This window comes from Larimichthys crocea, chromosome XVIII (assembly GCF_000972845.2).
Source record: "Larimichthys crocea isolate SSNF chromosome XVIII, L_crocea_2.0, whole genome shotgun sequence".
NCBI classification, from domain to species: Eukaryota; Metazoa; Chordata; class Actinopteri; family Sciaenidae; genus Larimichthys; species Larimichthys crocea.
Genome location: NC_040028.1, coordinates 6,960,968 through 6,977,919, shown reverse-complemented (window position 1 = coordinate 6,977,919; position 16,952 = coordinate 6,960,968). Strand labels below are relative to the sequence as shown.

Sequence of the window (16,952 nt, the reverse complement as noted above, 5' to 3'; positions counted from 1 at the left end):
CAATCCTTGCATGTGAATGTATTTTTCCCTCATGTGGCATCATTCCTTACAAATGGCCCCAACCCCCACCCCAAACTATCATATGACAGCTCACAGCAGAAGAAACATGGCTTTGTTTTCCAGAGGGACAGCGCATCGTGTATCCAATAACTCTGTGGAAAATCAAAGAGAATGAAAATCACCCTCTTAACTACGCCCAACTCATTTTTCTTTTTTGACCAAAAAAGAATCAATGAGTGTTTCACAAGTTTAACTCTTCACTTAACCTTTTGACCCATTAGCTCTGCATTGTTAGTTGCAGCATTAGGTGCTGTACATGAAAACTATAACAGGATGATCACTACCAATTCCAAGTATAAGTCATGTTTAAAGGCTTTCCATGACAGATGAAGAGTGCAAGACACTTGCATAAGTTTTACACAAAATTGCATTTGTTTTTTAATTAACCATAACCCAAGATTAAAGCACTTGCCAAATTAGACATATTATCTTTTCTGTGTTGTACACACATTTCCAAACTGTCATACTGCCTTTTCTTTAAAAGCCGAGTGCCAAAAAAATAGGTAATTTAACTTTTTGGGCATGTGGTATATCGTCCAAGTTGCCATAATTTTAGTGACTGAACAGATGGAGTTTTGTAACAAGCAGGGCAGCAGGTGTAGAAATGTAAAATAAAACATGCAGCAGAAAATTACCAACTACCTGAACAGCATGGCTAGAGTGAGTCTGTGCACATTATCAAGCTCTGCTGGAAATGGTCAAAAGATTGTTGTCATACTACATCATTTTAGTAGTGGGAAAATAGCAGGAAGGAAAAAAAGAAATAGAAATGCATAAAAAAACATTGCACCACATTTGATAGTGTAGGTTAATATGTATAAAGCTACACCCTTTTTGGTTGTTTATAGACACTTTTTTGGATCTTGTGCAAAAAGGCTTAAAATCCCTCAGTTCACAGCGGTTTCATGGCTGCAGTAACTTTATGATATGATCTGTCAGAAGATTCATGAAAGTCCCTTGCAACTTGTGATTGTCTCTATGATGTGGAAATGTGTTTTGTTCTTTCTGCTTCTGAGCCCATCATTAACACATGATACTTTGTTTACATTGCACACACACTTTCTCTTTTGTACCCGCCCTCTGCACTTGAAAAGGACTCAGTTTGCCTCCGGTGGGCTATTGAACAGGAGACTGTGGGAGGTTGTGGCAATGCCACAGAGAAGGCCATGATCCACTCTTGTCAGAGTGGGTTATGCAACAGCCATTACCATGGAAAGCAAAGAAAAAATATTTCAGGTTTATGTTTGAAAGTGCTATCTGGGCTTTGTTTTGAGCGTAGGAGGATGATGATTATGGTGATGGCTGGTTACATTCGTTCTCAGAAATATCTGACAAGTGTTATCTGTTGAACAGGACCTGTGTGAATGTTACATAAAAGTGCTTTTTTATGTAAAAATGTGAAACAGAGTTTTGATTTAAAAACCTGCTGCAGACATATTAGATATCTTCGATTTAATAATATTACACAGCATTGAGGTAATTTAATGGCACGCAGCTCACCTAAAGGTCATTCTTTTTTCAATCTATGGCAGCATGAATACTTGGGCATACACTTGGACCATAACACCCTCTGTTAGCACCTTGACCTCTTTGCAGTCTGTGTTGACTGCCCAGCCCATAGATTCCATAAACTTTTCCTTGTTTTTACATGTCTACACTTCAGGCATTGCATGCCTCAACAATGCATTAAAAATACCCAGCTGAGAAAAGCTGACAGAGACAGAATTCCTCCCATTTTGACTTAACAATTAACATCCAAACTGACGGATGAGAGGACAAGATGTTAAACAGTGCTCCTGTCAGCCTGTGAAAAACAGAAAATTTATATACATACACCACGCCACATGGATTCACACCAACTGTTTTTCTTCTCCCTCCAGACTTACATCGGCAGTGTGGTGATCTCCATGAACCCCTACAGGTCCTTGCCCATCTACACGCCAGACAAAGTGGAGGAGTATCGCAACAGGAACTTCTATGAGCTTAGTCCACACATGTGAGTTTGTCTCCCACATCCTCTCCAAAACCGACTAGTATTTCTGTAAATTTCATGCCTTGCTTAAGGCACAAACACTTAAAGTTCAACAGTGAGGGTTTTAAATTTGGTTGGCACCTCACAAAAGTGTTTTTCAAGGCTTTGTTCGTCTGAATATTGTATGGGGCATGAACTCACATCTGTCTGTTGAAGATACAGTGTGTTGCAAACCTCTGCAAGGATTATGAATTTGGACCCAGTGACTAATGAGGTGGTAAGGTTTTGGGGGGGGTTGAGATCAGACGGACACTAGCTCTTGTATGGAGAGTCAGTCTGGTGCTTCTGCTGGCCATTCAGCATTGTGGCATGCCATCTGTCCATTGGCAACATTAAATCAGCATTTCTGTTAGGCTGCCAAGATAAAACAAAGCGCAGCACTCGTCAATTAGCCTGCTGTGTCTCTAGGCTGCAGCAAAACCCCTCAGAGACACAGACTGAAAGAGCAAGAGTGCCCTTGTCCCAGAACAGACATACTCCCTGCAGACAAAAGCAAGTTCTTTGGCTTTACTTTACAGCCGGCTATACAGAGCTGGCATGACACATCTTCAGACTGGTATGCCCCTATTTGTTTTTCAGTGCCCGTCTCTCCCCTCTTTTCTTTTTAGTATACTAGTAGGGACTATCGGTGTGTACAAGGAGGTTTTGTCATGGTCTGCTACTCAGTGCATTGTTATAAAGGAATGCATCAGGTTTTTGGGAGATATCCTGATTTACCTGTTGAGTGATAACCTTTATTTAACAAATCCAAACAAAAGAAAACATTCTTTCCTCACCATGTGCTTTTGTTGGCTTAAAGCTGGGACAGAGAATTAACCATGAACATTTTCTGGCTGCGCACTGATGTAAGCCAGTCATAGGACAGACCAGGTGGCTAATATTTTAACATAACAGTGTTCAAATACCACCACCATGTTATGTGTTTTGTTGAGCTGTGTACTTGTATTGTCTATCCTAAATGTTTCCAACAATTTTCAAACCCAGAGAAATCCATTATTTTATTATTAGGTAACGGTGTGCTTTATTTGGCCTTTTCCCCCTCTTGTTGCTTTAACTTCCAGGAAAACACGGTGTGTTTGCAGAGATGTTAGATCATATGTCATTAGAAAGATAATCTAAGGATGGTTAATATTGGAACATTTAGAAAACGTTTCTGTTTGGCAGTGCATTTTCAAAAATGCTCTCTGCTCTTAACTGCAATAGCACAAGATAATTTGGACACTTACCGGAGGCTAAAGGCTAAACAGCCAGCCATTTGTCAAAGATCATTTTCATACCACACTGACATGAACTGAAAAACTGCCTTAAAAAGACAGAGATGAAAGTATGAAACATTTGTTTGAGATAAACATGTAAGAATGTAGATACCGTCCTTTTTCTTCGCAGTTGCTAGCTCTATAGGATGGAATAAGAGATGACAGATGTGCTTGGTGTTTCAGGAGAATAGGTTTTGCCTTATTTGCATGAGACTACTTGCCTGAGTCATTTCAAGTGATCTGGCTGATGCACCAGAGTGACCAAGATATTTTACCTTTGACCAGAGGCCAGAGACGAGATGAAATAGGACACACAACAAGAAAATAAATGTCCAAACTGAAGCATCAAATATATTTAAAAAAAGCCTGCAACGTGCCTCAGCATCTCTAGTGATGGATGAGTTTGTTACATAACCAAAAAGAAATTATTTCAATTGACTGTAATGTACTTCTAAACATGTTAAATCATCTCACCATTAGTCTTTAAGTAAAGAAATTAAGCCCTGTTTTTATTAGGACAGGCTCTTGTACAATACCTAAAATGGCATTCAAAGGCAGATTGTTTCAACATGCTACATAAATTGATCTTAATCCTCCGGTCAGGCCATCTGGACCATGCTTTGTGGATTTGCATTGATCGTCCTCAAGCAATGTTAAACCCTCAGTCCTGTTAAATGTATTGGCACAGTTATTCTCAACCCAATGTCATTTTTAGCAAACAGAATGGCTCTACTTTTATCACAGTTCAGACTATTTGTCCTGCATTCGAGCTTTGGTCACTCTGACACTATATTATTGTCTCATTTATTTGATTATTATTATTGGAGATGTTAGAAGGCACGAGTCGACCTGCTCCCACAGTTTGTGATAAACTAACATCAGGCTACCTGTGTACTGAGCACATGGGAAATTCATATCTGATCATTTCATCTAACTCTCTGTTAAAAAAAAATACACAAATAAGTGTATTTCCCAGTATGTCAGAATTTCCCTTAAACGCATATGGAAACCCAGAAGCAGTTGAATAGTTGTGCTTTGGAAACACATTTAGATGTTGTAATTTGAATACATTTGACTTGACTGGTATTCAAATCAGCGTAGTAAGTATTTATCACTAAACGTAAACACAAACAAATCGCTATTTTTCATTTTTCCCTGTTAGACCTCTCACTTATCTTCTGTCTCTTTATGTAAAGCCACAGTAATAGTACAAGGGGAATAGTAAATAGATGTACTAGGCAATACTTGACTTAAAGGAAATATGTTAAAGTTAAAAAGCAGCCTTGCCATATTCTGCCTTTTACAAGTTTGGACTTGTATTTTCTATGGCATTTTTCAGAGGCAGACACTCTCAGAAGTCGTCAAGTATGCTCTATTTGAATTTTCAGCAAGGCAAAGAAAACCAAACCAAATCTGTGACTATCCGGTATACTGAAATGACAGAAGATGTAACAAATATGACAATTTGGTTGAAGGGGTAGATAAACAACACAATTTTGCAAGCAACACAAGAAATATTCAGCCATATTATGTCTGCAAGCAAATTCATTTGACCACAGAAGAGACTAATAAGGCACACTACCACATACTTTTTGAAAGAAGACACAGAGATTCCAGTCAATAACTTAAAAAAAAAATCAATTTCCTTGTGATGTTTCCACACCAAAAAACATTTTTCTTTTTTCACCAGTTTTTTTTTTTTTTTTATGGCTGAGCTTCAGCTGTCTGAAGGGCATTATCACAACAGTGACTGAAGGGGATCAGTGTTGGGTTTTAATTAAGGTAACAACAGGGGGTCTCTAGGAATCTTCCTCTTCCTGTGTTTGATCCTCAATCGACACTTCAGCAGTATAAAATCAGCAGCTGTAAACACGTTGCATCAGTCAATGGGGTGTTTGGACGTAGCCCCTAAAGATCTATGAGAGAGCTATGTATCTGAAGCCCTGTTGACTTGCTGTGAGACAGAGAGAGGGGAAAAATCATATCATATTTTCACATTTTACAATAAATTAAATTATGACAATATTTTAACTATAATCTCCTTCTTAAACCAAAACAGCATTGAATGATGTTGCAATTCTATTAAAGCTTGTGGCTTTAATAGAATTTCTCACCTTAATGTTGCTGCAGAGATAATTTACCGAGCAATTAACAAGCAATAGATAACTGCTCAACTCCTAGATCTCTTTTTCGGAAACCAGTATGAAGCCACACACACTGTGTCAACAACACAAATGTGTCGATCAGCAGCACCTTGCGTCGTCTTGCACTAAAACAATCACTGGCCTATCCTATCTGTCCTCAGAGCACATGGGACACTCTGTATGAATGTTCATTCATTATCAAACTTGGTGTTGTTGTAGTTGTAGCACTCTGATAAGACTAAAGAGTAATGTATCTTCACGTTATTAATTAAAGTCGGGAAAAGGTGCCTGAGCTGAATTTGTTTTGTAAAACGTGTTGCTGTTGATTAAAGCTGTCGCATCATCATTGGCTCCTCGTGTGTGTGTGTGTGTCTCCAAGGATGTCTGAAATGCCTTGTGTATGTATCGCAGTGCTTTTGTGTAGGACCAGTCTGTGTATGTGCAGGTGCTCATCTGTTTCACACCTGCTCTTGTACTCCCCAGACAAATGGAGATGTGTCTGTGTGTGTGTGTGCAACATCAACTTGAGGGAGAGCTGCAGCTGGTCCTCCATCTCTAAAGTTGTTTGTGGACTAATTGCCTGTTAAGTTTCATCTTAATTAAGTTATTGACGACAAGCAGTGGCTCTTGCCTAGGCCAGAAACCAGAGCCATATGTATTGATGACTTAAGAAAAAGTCAGATGTGAAAGATTTTAAATTGAAGAAGAAATAATTTCCGGAAGACTAAAACAACAAAACAAAGACTTCAAGGCATCAATGAGAACACAGGTCACACAAGCATGACGGCAAGCTTGTTATGCAATTGTAAACAACAGTACTCTAATTTGTAGGGACAGACGCATTATTCCAAAAATAATACATATCCATAGCTATGAAAATTAAATGCAGAAATTGCACCATTCAGTCCAATATTTCTGAATGGAAATTTGTAAGACATTTAATTAGTTTACATTTGAAGATATCTGAATGAAAAGCCATCTGAGGGCCACTCATGTGTCCATAATTTTCTCAGCCGGCCAATTTAGCAAACTGCTCTCTGCCCAGATGAGGCGCCTCATAATTAACTGGCAGGTGTTTCCCTCCTCTACACACTTTTGTAGCATTAGAGATGAACTAATAAGTGGCCTTTCTCTATGCACAGCAGCATTACAGATGGCCTGGAGTCATCTATTGTATGTCCCTTGCCACCCAAGCCAGGCACAGATTGAGAGGTGTGTGTGTGTGTGTGTGTGTGTGTGTGTGTGTGTGTGTGTAGGCCACTAGCTCTGTGTCTCTAGGGTAGGATCGTATTTCCCCAATGTTTAATGAGGTAGTGAGACCCCCGATGCTCTCAGCGCTCAATACCTTGTGCCACTAGAGCATTTGCTACAGGGGGCATCACGACTGGCTAATGGAGCAAAGAGGCCCCCGTACAAGGCGGATGTCAGCTGTCGTGCACATGGCTATGACTGCTTGACTGTGAAATCTGCTTTATTGTAGAGTTTTGGCATTGAGAGATACCACTGAGTGGTTGATTCATTTTTGTGTGTCTGTGCAATGCCTCATGTATCATGAGGTCACGTGAAGTACTCGGTTTGGTCAAGATTTTACCTTTGCTCTTATACAATTACAGTATTGCTCCGTTGTAATGCACAGATTGGTCTTGTGTGGGAGTGAAGTAATTGTACTGAGTGCCTGCCTGATCTACATCGCACCAGAAGCTTTCGCTCTATGCAATCTCGTCCTACATAATGCGTGCATACATTATAACTATGTGGTGCTTCTAAACGGGTTATCCGATTTCCCACGACCCTTTGCATTGAACTGTGGTTTTTGCAGTAGGTCCTGTATTTAGCTAAATTCCCCAGTGCAAGAACAGCCGTGTATGAATAAGTAGTAGTGTTTAGCGTTTGTCAAACTGGCATCTTTGTATCAAACCGCTGCCAAGCTTGAGAGCAAATTATATTATGTTGTGCAACACAAAACTCCCAACTACCCATTTAGTTGTTTTAGGATTCATTTCAAATCTGATGAATAGACCTTAAGCATCACTGGGTGTCGTTTTACATGCAGGATGTTGGATAAGGATAAAAGCCCAGTGATAACTTAACGCTCTTTCTGTGGATAGGCTGGACTTTGGAGCCATTTACTGCATCATGGCATTAGCAGTGTTTGTCTTTGCAGTGTTGTCAGTTTGAACATAGGCAATAACGTTGTAAATTTCGCATTTACTGTAAAATGGAGAATGTATTTGGTCAGTTCACTCAAATCGGCCTACAACTGTGGTGCCCCAAATAAATATATATAAAATATAAGGAGGCTTTATTTGGTGTGTTGTTTCTCACTGCCAGATAAAAGGTATGATTCATGGACAGGCACATCTCCATTTAAAAAAAACACATCTTTTTGGATCTATTCATTCGTACCCCCCCTTTTTTTAATCCATTACAGCTGCAGTTGCACTGTTATTTGGTAACAAGCTTTATTCCACATGTACACTGTTTTGTTATTATATAAAAACGACTATTTTCAAGGAGGCCTACATGAGCTGCAGCACAAAACCTGTACGTAGGTAGATTTAAGTGGGCACTTGTTGAAATGGCATTTTGACTCAGGTGGGTAGAGTGAGTCCTCTCCAGCTTGTGTGTTGGCGTAATGGTGAGCTCTGTGAACCGAGAGAGATGAAGTGTGTGTGCGTGTGTGTGTGTGTGTTCCACCCACCTCTTCAAACCAAGAATAAAATGCAAATGTCTTATATTGGATAATGCAACCTTTTATAATCAATTATTTGTGTATACAGGCAGAGCTCTCACACGAAATTTGGTCTGTTACATACACACATCTTTCAGTTTGTTGGTGATGGCTTTCCCTTGGCACATATAGTAACCACACTGTCCTGGTTCAAGATTGGACCAGGACTTTTGTTGCATATCATTCCCCTCACTCCCCATGCCAGGAAAAAGGCTATATTTCATAAACACGTATAATAATGCTGTGATTATTATAATACAAGCTTGAACTTGTCATAGAGCCCAGATACTAGTTAAGAAATGAATTACAATTTTATTTCTACTTCAGGGTTTGTGCCGTTTTGCATGTTGAACTTCAGTGTGAACCAGGTTCTGTTTGGTAACATCTAGTATCTGAGTTCATTAAGCCTAGTGGCAATCATTAATAAAGGAAGGTTATAAATTCCTCTGTTCTCTTCAAACATAATGTATCTACTGCTGGTTAAACATGGCCTGCTTTGTCATTTATTGCTTCTGTGACCACATCATTTAATTTAATAGATTTTTTTAGTCTGTGACCGACCAAGAACTGTTGTAAATTCTATCTATTCATACAGAACAATTGGTATCATGTATTTTTATTTTTTTTGTGTGTGCACAGCTTGCATAACAACCCACAAGGGACATACCAAGATAAGTGAAATGGATAAGACACATATCAGTTGTGTAGAATATTATTCCAACATGGGACCCTATATCTTTGACAGTAATAAGGTGCTAGCTAACTATTATCTGCACAAACAAACCAAAACATTTGTATTGTTTTGTTAGGTCCAAATCATCTTTTTTTTGGTCTATTTTGATTTACTTGCACGTCTTTGAGCCTTTGGTGATACACATCAGTAGCCTACTGTAGTTGAAGCAGTATAATATGGAAAGTGGTGGAGGCCTCCTGCTGTGGTACTGCTGAAGAGCTGTTTTTACTGTGTGGCTGCTCTGTAGTGATGGTGAGGCATCATCTGATTGGTCGCATGAAATCAAACAAGCTGTCAGTGTTTTTTTTGGAACTGATTTGTCTGGATTGAGGATTCAACTGGCTGTGGATATTTGGCCAAAACCTCCCAAACGGTCAGGTCGGCATTACATAGAAAGACTGTAAATGCTACTGGGAATATAATTTCCCAGACATCGTAGCGGGGTTATGGTGTTTAATCTATAGTGCCAAGCTAGCTTTTTGCATGGAAATTTGAGGCTTGGGCAATTTACATGCATCATGTTTCAGCAAGATTAAGATGCAGTTAAGTAAATGAGAATAAAGAATAGATAGGTTTATATGTAATGTTGAAAGTCATGTGACATGGAGATGAGATGTTTGACTTTGATTATGATGACCTTTTATTTCAGCCAAGGCAGCTTTAAAATGCTGCTGTGTGATGTCAGTGCTTTGACTGACTTTTGCAAAAGTTGAAATACTTTCAGCTTTCTTACATCTTATGAACCAGGGTCTTTTCGCTTAAACCCTTTTTAACTGTAATATTTCATTGCAAACGGTTTATTTTGGCTCTGGAAAACGAACCCCTTGATTGCTTTATTCCCTTCTACCAAAGCTTCTCAGTCTGCTGCCTCCTCCTTTTTCTGGTGTAGAGCTAGAGAAGGTGTGACTGTGGTGCCGATGTGGGACCAACATTAAATTGTTGGTCAGACCCACAATGACTATATCTGTTGTCTGAATGTACTCAGTAGGCCACATGGTCAGCCCGAGGCCTTTGCTCTGCCTTGAAGACATGCCAAGTGATCTTGTACTAAATGAGGCATAACATTTTATTTCTATGGAGCTTTCTTTTTGTGTGTATGGGGTGTTGCAAATGCTTGTGGGGCTCAAAGATTACACAGTTTTTCCAAACAAAAGTGTGTATAAAGATGAGACGTTATCCACTTTTAAGGTGAGTCGTAGTTAATCCATATGTACATATAAAATATAAAATGTGATATGTTGAAAACATTCCTGCCGTAGATTCAAAGAGCAACTCTTCTTTTTTTAAGCTCCTTTTTGGGCAAATGTTGAGCAGTCATTCAAGGAGAAATCGTCACACAAATCTAGTACAGATTGTTTAACCAAAGGTCAGATGGTCACTATATGTCAGCCAGACTATGCTTCAGTGTCAAAATGTGTTCTTTATGTTGCAAAGTCACAGAGAGCCCTGATGTGACCAGAAACTCTGCCACACTGAAAGGCTACGACATGGAGAGCAGGGTGAAGAGAGGAAGTCCTCAAACCTGACAGAGCTGGTGCTTTCTGGGCTATAAAAAGACATCTCGCTGCTCTTTTTCCATCATCCTGTCTGTGGCTGAGCACATGTGGCTATGTATTTTTTTCCTTAAGTATGTTTTTCTATATCTTCTCGCCAAAAGCACAAAGCCTTCGTCATTTATCATTGTATAAAATCTCATGACTCAGCCAATTTGGTCAACTCCTTTTATCCCTTTTAACAGCTGACAATTGGGAGTCATTTTTGAATTTTGAATGGCGATTCACACAAATCTGCTAAAAGAGGCTCAGACAGGTCTTTGTTTGGGTATTGCTTTGAGGATGTTTTGCTACCTTACTCAGCTTATTTCCTGCTTTTCCAAGGATCAGACAAACAACTAGAGCCTGTGTTTTTTTCCTCCTGCTATGGAACACTAAATTGCTCTGCAGCAAAGTAAATTAAAGCCCTGGACCCCCTCAAAGTTTGATGTATGGGTGGGGTAGTATCAATGAGTAATTTAGCAGAGCTCTAAGGCAAACTCCAGTGTGTGTTGAATAAATTAGAGATCTGCATGGCAGCAGTACTTCACTCTGTGCTTTTAATTTAGAGAGTTTGATGCAGTTCTTTATTTCACCTTGTAAGATGTGCTCTTTTTAAATGTAATTGTGATCTCGTGTTGGATAGATTCTTGCCCTGTGTGCCAATCTTCCCCATAACCACCAAGATCTTTGGCTGTATTTGTGTATCTGCTCCTTGCCCACCTACACTAGCAGGCTCGCCTACAATCTCTGAATGCGTGCCACTGTACTGAGTTTGTGGATGCATGTGTGTTTTTTTGCAACAGCCACCCACTCTTCCACCTGGTCATAAAGCATCAGGAAAGAGTTGCTTCCTTGGCTACTCCATCAGAGTCAGGCGGATTTCCTGTGGCCCCTGGAGGAACCAGATCACACTGAGATCACAGACTACTGTACTACTCCCCCTCCTCCCCATCACCCCTCCCCCATTCATTCAAACACATACTAGAAACCTAGCTGAATTTAGCATCAAAGTACTGAATAGAGTTCAGGGTTTGGGAACTGAACAAAGTTGTACTTAAAAAAAAATGTAAATGTGCTGCCTGTCAGTATGAGGGCATGGCTAACATCCTCTGAGAAAGATTATTATTGTTTGCAAAAGTCCTGTCATCTTCCAGTAGCTGGGTGGGCTGTGCTCCAGCCCGTACATTACAGCTTCATTAGCGTCTACAAATCACAACTTTTAAAGTGTGCTGCATTTGCCTTTGAAGCACTCCACCCTGTTTAAGATTCAGGTCACACACTGCAGGCCCATCATCTTCTCCGGTGCCCTAGTTACCAGAGGATGGTAGTAAAAACAACTGACTAGGCTATTTTCTACTGCTTACCTCATGCCAGTGTGGCTTTGTGTTCACCGCTGCCACGTGCAAGCCCAAATTACAGCCTGCAGGCAGATGTGAAGGGGAGGTGCCAAGCAGCACTTATGGTCCAAGGCCTTATCCCAGCCTAACCCCGCACACCCAGCTCCACACACACTGATCAGGGAGGCCTTTTGGGATTTTGGTGTCTCATTCACTGCTTCCTCTGCCTTTGATGGTGACCTTGGTGTTTCGTCGTCATTTTAATTTTCAGATTTGTGAAGTGGTACAGCCAGTTGCTGTTCATACTGCTTTCATGGTCCTAATGATAGCACAATGTTCTAGCCACAGGGGTTGTACATTAATTGTAGTTCTGCTGTGTTTTTCTTGCTTTTGTATGTGGGAATAAAAATACATGTTTTGTTTGAAATGTTTCAGATTTAAACATGTATATCATCTGCGTGCACTTGCACAGTTTTGGGTGTGGCCCCTTGCTTCTGCTGACTTCTGTTCATATTGTGATTATGTGATGGCCATTCATATTCATATGTGCCCCCCCCCAAACACAGGCCTCCTCTGGGGGCCAGATAATTGTGTGATGGTTGGGTCATTGTCAGGATCAGGTCAGGCAACAGGGCTGTTTTCACAAAGCAGACATCTGCTGTGCTGTGCGGCCCTTTTCAACAGTGACGTAATGTCCTGTGACAAGTCTCATCCATACAAATGTGGTGTACAGGAGAGAGCAGGGGTTGGGGTGTGATCCGAGATTGTGGGGTGGGGATTTCGGAGTGTGAGCCTTATGTTTTGATGGACAGAAAAAATTATTAGATGCAGCTGAGGGTACCAAAAATGTTAGATTTAAGGTTAAGTTGTTTTTGTGTTCCTTCTGAGTTTCTAACCATAACAAATTGTATGCGTCATTGAGGCCCACTAAGCATGTGTAATGCAGATTTATTTAATTTTAAATATTTTGAAACTTGCATTGTTGGTCTTCAAATACCGAAATGATCTTCAATACTGCTTACTACCATTGGCAGTGATATGTTTTGCTTCAGCACTGACCTAGTGGGATCTGGCATGATCAGTCCTCTTTAGCATCAAACTGTGGTAATCTAAGAAACTAATTAATTCTCCCTTTAACTCCCAAACATCTGTAAAACTGTTGACAGGACACTTACACAAACAAAGTCAACCGTTACTCCTTGTCCTATGAATCTTTAAACCATGAAGGTTTCATACTTGCAAAACTGTGTTTGATGTGATTTCCAATGTAAAGTCAGTAGGCTAAGTAAGGGTGAGATATAAAATGATTACGAACCATATTTGAGTCCAGGTCTTTAAAATAAGTAAATGAAGCATACAGCACCAACAATAGGACCCCCATTTAAAAATTTACCCAAAAGATTTTTTATGATGAGAAATTCTGCTTTAGTGGTGGAGGGCCCACATTGGGTGCTGATGAAGGAGGGGACTGGTTGCAGGGCTTCATGGGCTCTGGTCCAAAACAATGTGTGATGGTGCAGAACCCTAAGCTCCATTAGACAGCTTAGGGTTCTGCACCCCCCCCTACCAGTCATGGCTTCTTACTAGCAATCATCTATTTTTCAAATTGGAGGTCAGTGTTAGTTCAGCGTGTGATTATATACTCTGCGTTCTCCTCCTCACCGCACTGACTCCACTAATACATTCGTCGCTGTACCCTAAATTAAATTTAGACATTTTCAGGCATTAGCTGCTTTTTCCACGCCTTGGTATATTTGTGGAAGTTGGACTAGATAATAATCAGATTTTAGAATGATCCCACATAACCTTTGAGCATACAGCTTTGAATGCTGTCTCTCTTTAGAAATCACTTTGAACCCAGTTTAACCAGTGCTTTAGCCTTCTGGTTGGTGCCACACTACATTACCATGTGCAACATACTTGAATCTGACAGCATCACATCTACAAGTAAATGTAACCTCAGCAGCTGTGCTCAGAGTTCAATATCTCATTTTAGACCCAGCTAGGGACCCGTCCATTAGAGCTGTATGAAAACCCCTGTCAGCATCAGTGAATGTCAGACATTCCTTCTTGCATTCATGTCTACTACACTTAGTGCATATAAATACTTGATTAATGATATTAGTCAGACCTGGGAGACTTGGGAGTGCCCCTACCCTCCAGGGAAGGGCCAAATTAGACACCGGGGAGAAACTATTTTGATGCATTCCTCCAAAATTACCTCAAGTTAGATTTACCCTGTACTTAATGTGAAACATACAACTTAAAGATGTTGATCTTAGCTTGATATTTTTTTTAAAAAGATGTTATTTATTAAGCCCTTTATGGTTTTGAAGCTAGTAGCATGGTAGTTATATTTAGACTCCACCTGTAGAGCTGGTATTGATTGCTCAAGGACATTTTAACAGTTTTGTGACTGATGTTCTCCCCAATTGCACAACCCTTTAGCCTTCCTGTGATGGTCCACCAGTTCAGACAGACTCAAGGAGAGACTCCTTAAACCCTGCCGACCTCATCATGGAGGTCTTAGATGACTACAGTCTTCCGAATCCACTTCACCTTGTCTTTAACTCACCCAATTTTTCAACAGCAAAGACATTTTGAGTGTGTCATAAGGTACAATCACAGCTATTACCAGTCGCGGTTTTGGAAAGAATTCCAGGGTAATGAATGCCAAAGTAAGTGGGGGCAGGAGAAGAAAGTTAATTTGCAGTCTGGTGTCCTACTGGAGGAGAAAGTTAGAACATGGTTCTTGCAGCATTGTACATGACTGTTTACTTGCCAAATGGAAGCTGTTAAAACTGCTGCTGGAGCCTCACCCTTTTAGTGTTCATTCTTCTTGAGTGCATCACATTGAAATTACATACTACTGGTACCACAAAAGATTAAAAAGTTGTCATTGTGATATGGCCCCTTACACCATCCACACCCATCTCTCAAACCATCATAAGGGTTTGTCTGCATAAAGAGAACAAATAATATATTGTTCTGGAATCCAGTGGGGGTGTAACAGCAATAGTCCAGTTCTTTGCCATTGTATCACTGTCCTGGAATGTATGACAATAGGATACATTTTATTTTCGTCACTCCACTTTTATCGTTTAGCAATACACAAAGGGTTTACATTCTCAGTGTCTAATTGCATTCAAACACCTGCCAGGGTATAATTAAAGAAGAACAATTTGTACTTCTAAGTTCTAATATGACTGTTCTTTGTTTGTGTTTGTGTTTGAGTCCATGTAGTAGCTAAGTTTAGGAAAACGAGTGTTGGAAATGATCAGTTTTCCAATTATTCAAGCCAAATCGCTTATGTGAACCAGCCAGTGTAGCTAAAAAAAGCTTCTGTGGCTGTCCTACTGATTCGACCTAATTTCCAATAAAACCACATGCTATTGATTATGTTGGACGCCATGCGGCCTGGCACGGTAGCATGCCAATTCCTTGAACTTTTTAAACCCCTATTTCTCTACATCACCTTCAAAGTATCCTGGAAAACACTTAAAAATTCGCTGAGGGGATTATGTAAGCTGAGGGTATGTACTTATGATGTCTTGCTTTTTTTGTCTTTTGCAGCTATGCTTTGGCAGATGAGGCCTACCGTTCACTGAGGGACCAGGACAAGGACCAGTGCATCCTCATCACAGGAGAGAGTGGGGCTGGGAAAACCGGTAAGTGGCAAAATGTGAACTATTTTTCAACTTGACGTCTGTTCATTCCTGGGAAAATTTGACTCACAACGATCACTTTGTTTCATCGGCTCTGTTGCACATATTCATATCACGGATGTCCTTGGCACAAACACACCTTAAGGTTACCAGTATCAGTAACACATCGGTTTCTAGTATGAACATGAAAAGATCTTTATCAGGAGCCAAGGAGAGAAAAACATGATTAGGAAAAGAGTAAACAAGTTACCCAGTAGTTAGCCAATATCCCTGAAGAATTAAAATGTATCATCAGGGCTTCTTGTTTGTAGTGTGTTTTGACTAAAGTGTAGTCGAAACGTATCTCTAAAGGCCACTGTAAGATGAGGGTTATTTTGTATAAAGCCACAGCGCAGATTTAGATCAGATCGACTTTTTTTTAAATGCAGCTTGATGCCATGTTTTTCTTTTTGAGAACAGTCATGTTGGTACATGAAAGGCGACAGTAACTCCTGGTTTGCAGTCAACATCAAGAGCTTGTGTCAGTCTGTGCGTTGGACTAGATATACTAAATGTAGCCTGCTGATTTTAGAGACAGCTGTGTCCTTGGTCCTTTTTATTTCTGTTGTTTTTTTATTATAGTGAGGCCATGTTATGGTGCAGTTTCACATACCTTAGATAAATCCAATAGGAATGGAATTTCCTGGTCTCTGTTAGCAGTGCTGTATCACAGGTAAAAGCCATATTGAGTTGGCAGAGCACAAACTTTGGGAAAGAAGTCTAAAATACTCATAAAACATCTTCCGGTAAATATATTCGACATATATTCAAGAACTACTTACAGTCCTAAACCTTGACCCCTGGGTCTCCTCCAAAAGCTTTTATAGCACTGTGCTGGTACCTAGACTTGATATGGGATTTCACTGTCTGCTTCAAAAGCAGAAAATTGTAAATCTACCAAACTGGATTTGTATATGTTTGAGAGGCTTTAAGTGTGGGAGTGATTTGTAATTGGTGTCCAATTTGGTTCCAATTTAAAACTGGCCATGTGGCTTTAATCAAGGGGTGAGCGATACTGGAAAAAAAAAAATCAACTATTACAGTGTTCTCTCTATTTTGGAATATTTAATGAAGTCTGTCTTCAATATTACAAGGCAAAATGTTATGCACATGTCCTGTATTGCTTTTTGTTAAAAGGACTATATTTGTGAACCTCTGCACTGATGCTAAATCATTTGATGTATTAATATGACTTGCGTTTTCATGCTGATGGTTGTGTTGGTACGTCTTTCTGTGGCTGCTGAGCTCACATTTCACAGCATAACTTTCTGTTAAACACTTTGGTAGCAAACATCAACATACAGCCACACAACCATTATATCAAAAGCCACTGTCAACACTGTATAAGAGTAATTATAATCACTTCAATAGTGAAAAGCAGTGGCAGCCCCAGGGTAGAGCTATTGAGAGTTGGAGTGCT

The 16,952-nt window shown here is 40.0% G+C and overlaps 1 protein-coding gene across 6 annotated transcripts in view; it reads left to right on the top strand.

Moving 5' to 3' along the window:
* The window catches only part of myo1b (myosin IB), a 53,624-nt gene that overhangs the window by 9,578 nt on the left and 27,094 nt on the right, over window positions 1–16,952 (top strand). For all 6 annotated transcript variants that reach the window (XM_027290969.1, XM_027290970.1, XM_027290973.1 and 3 more), the window contains 2 exons: window positions 1,941–2,056; window positions 15,402–15,496. In XM_027290969.1, the coding sequence (XP_027146770.1) occupies window positions 1,941–2,056; window positions 15,402–15,496 (211 nt within the window). The remainder of the gene's footprint in view (window positions 1–1,940; window positions 2,057–15,401; window positions 15,497–16,952) is intronic.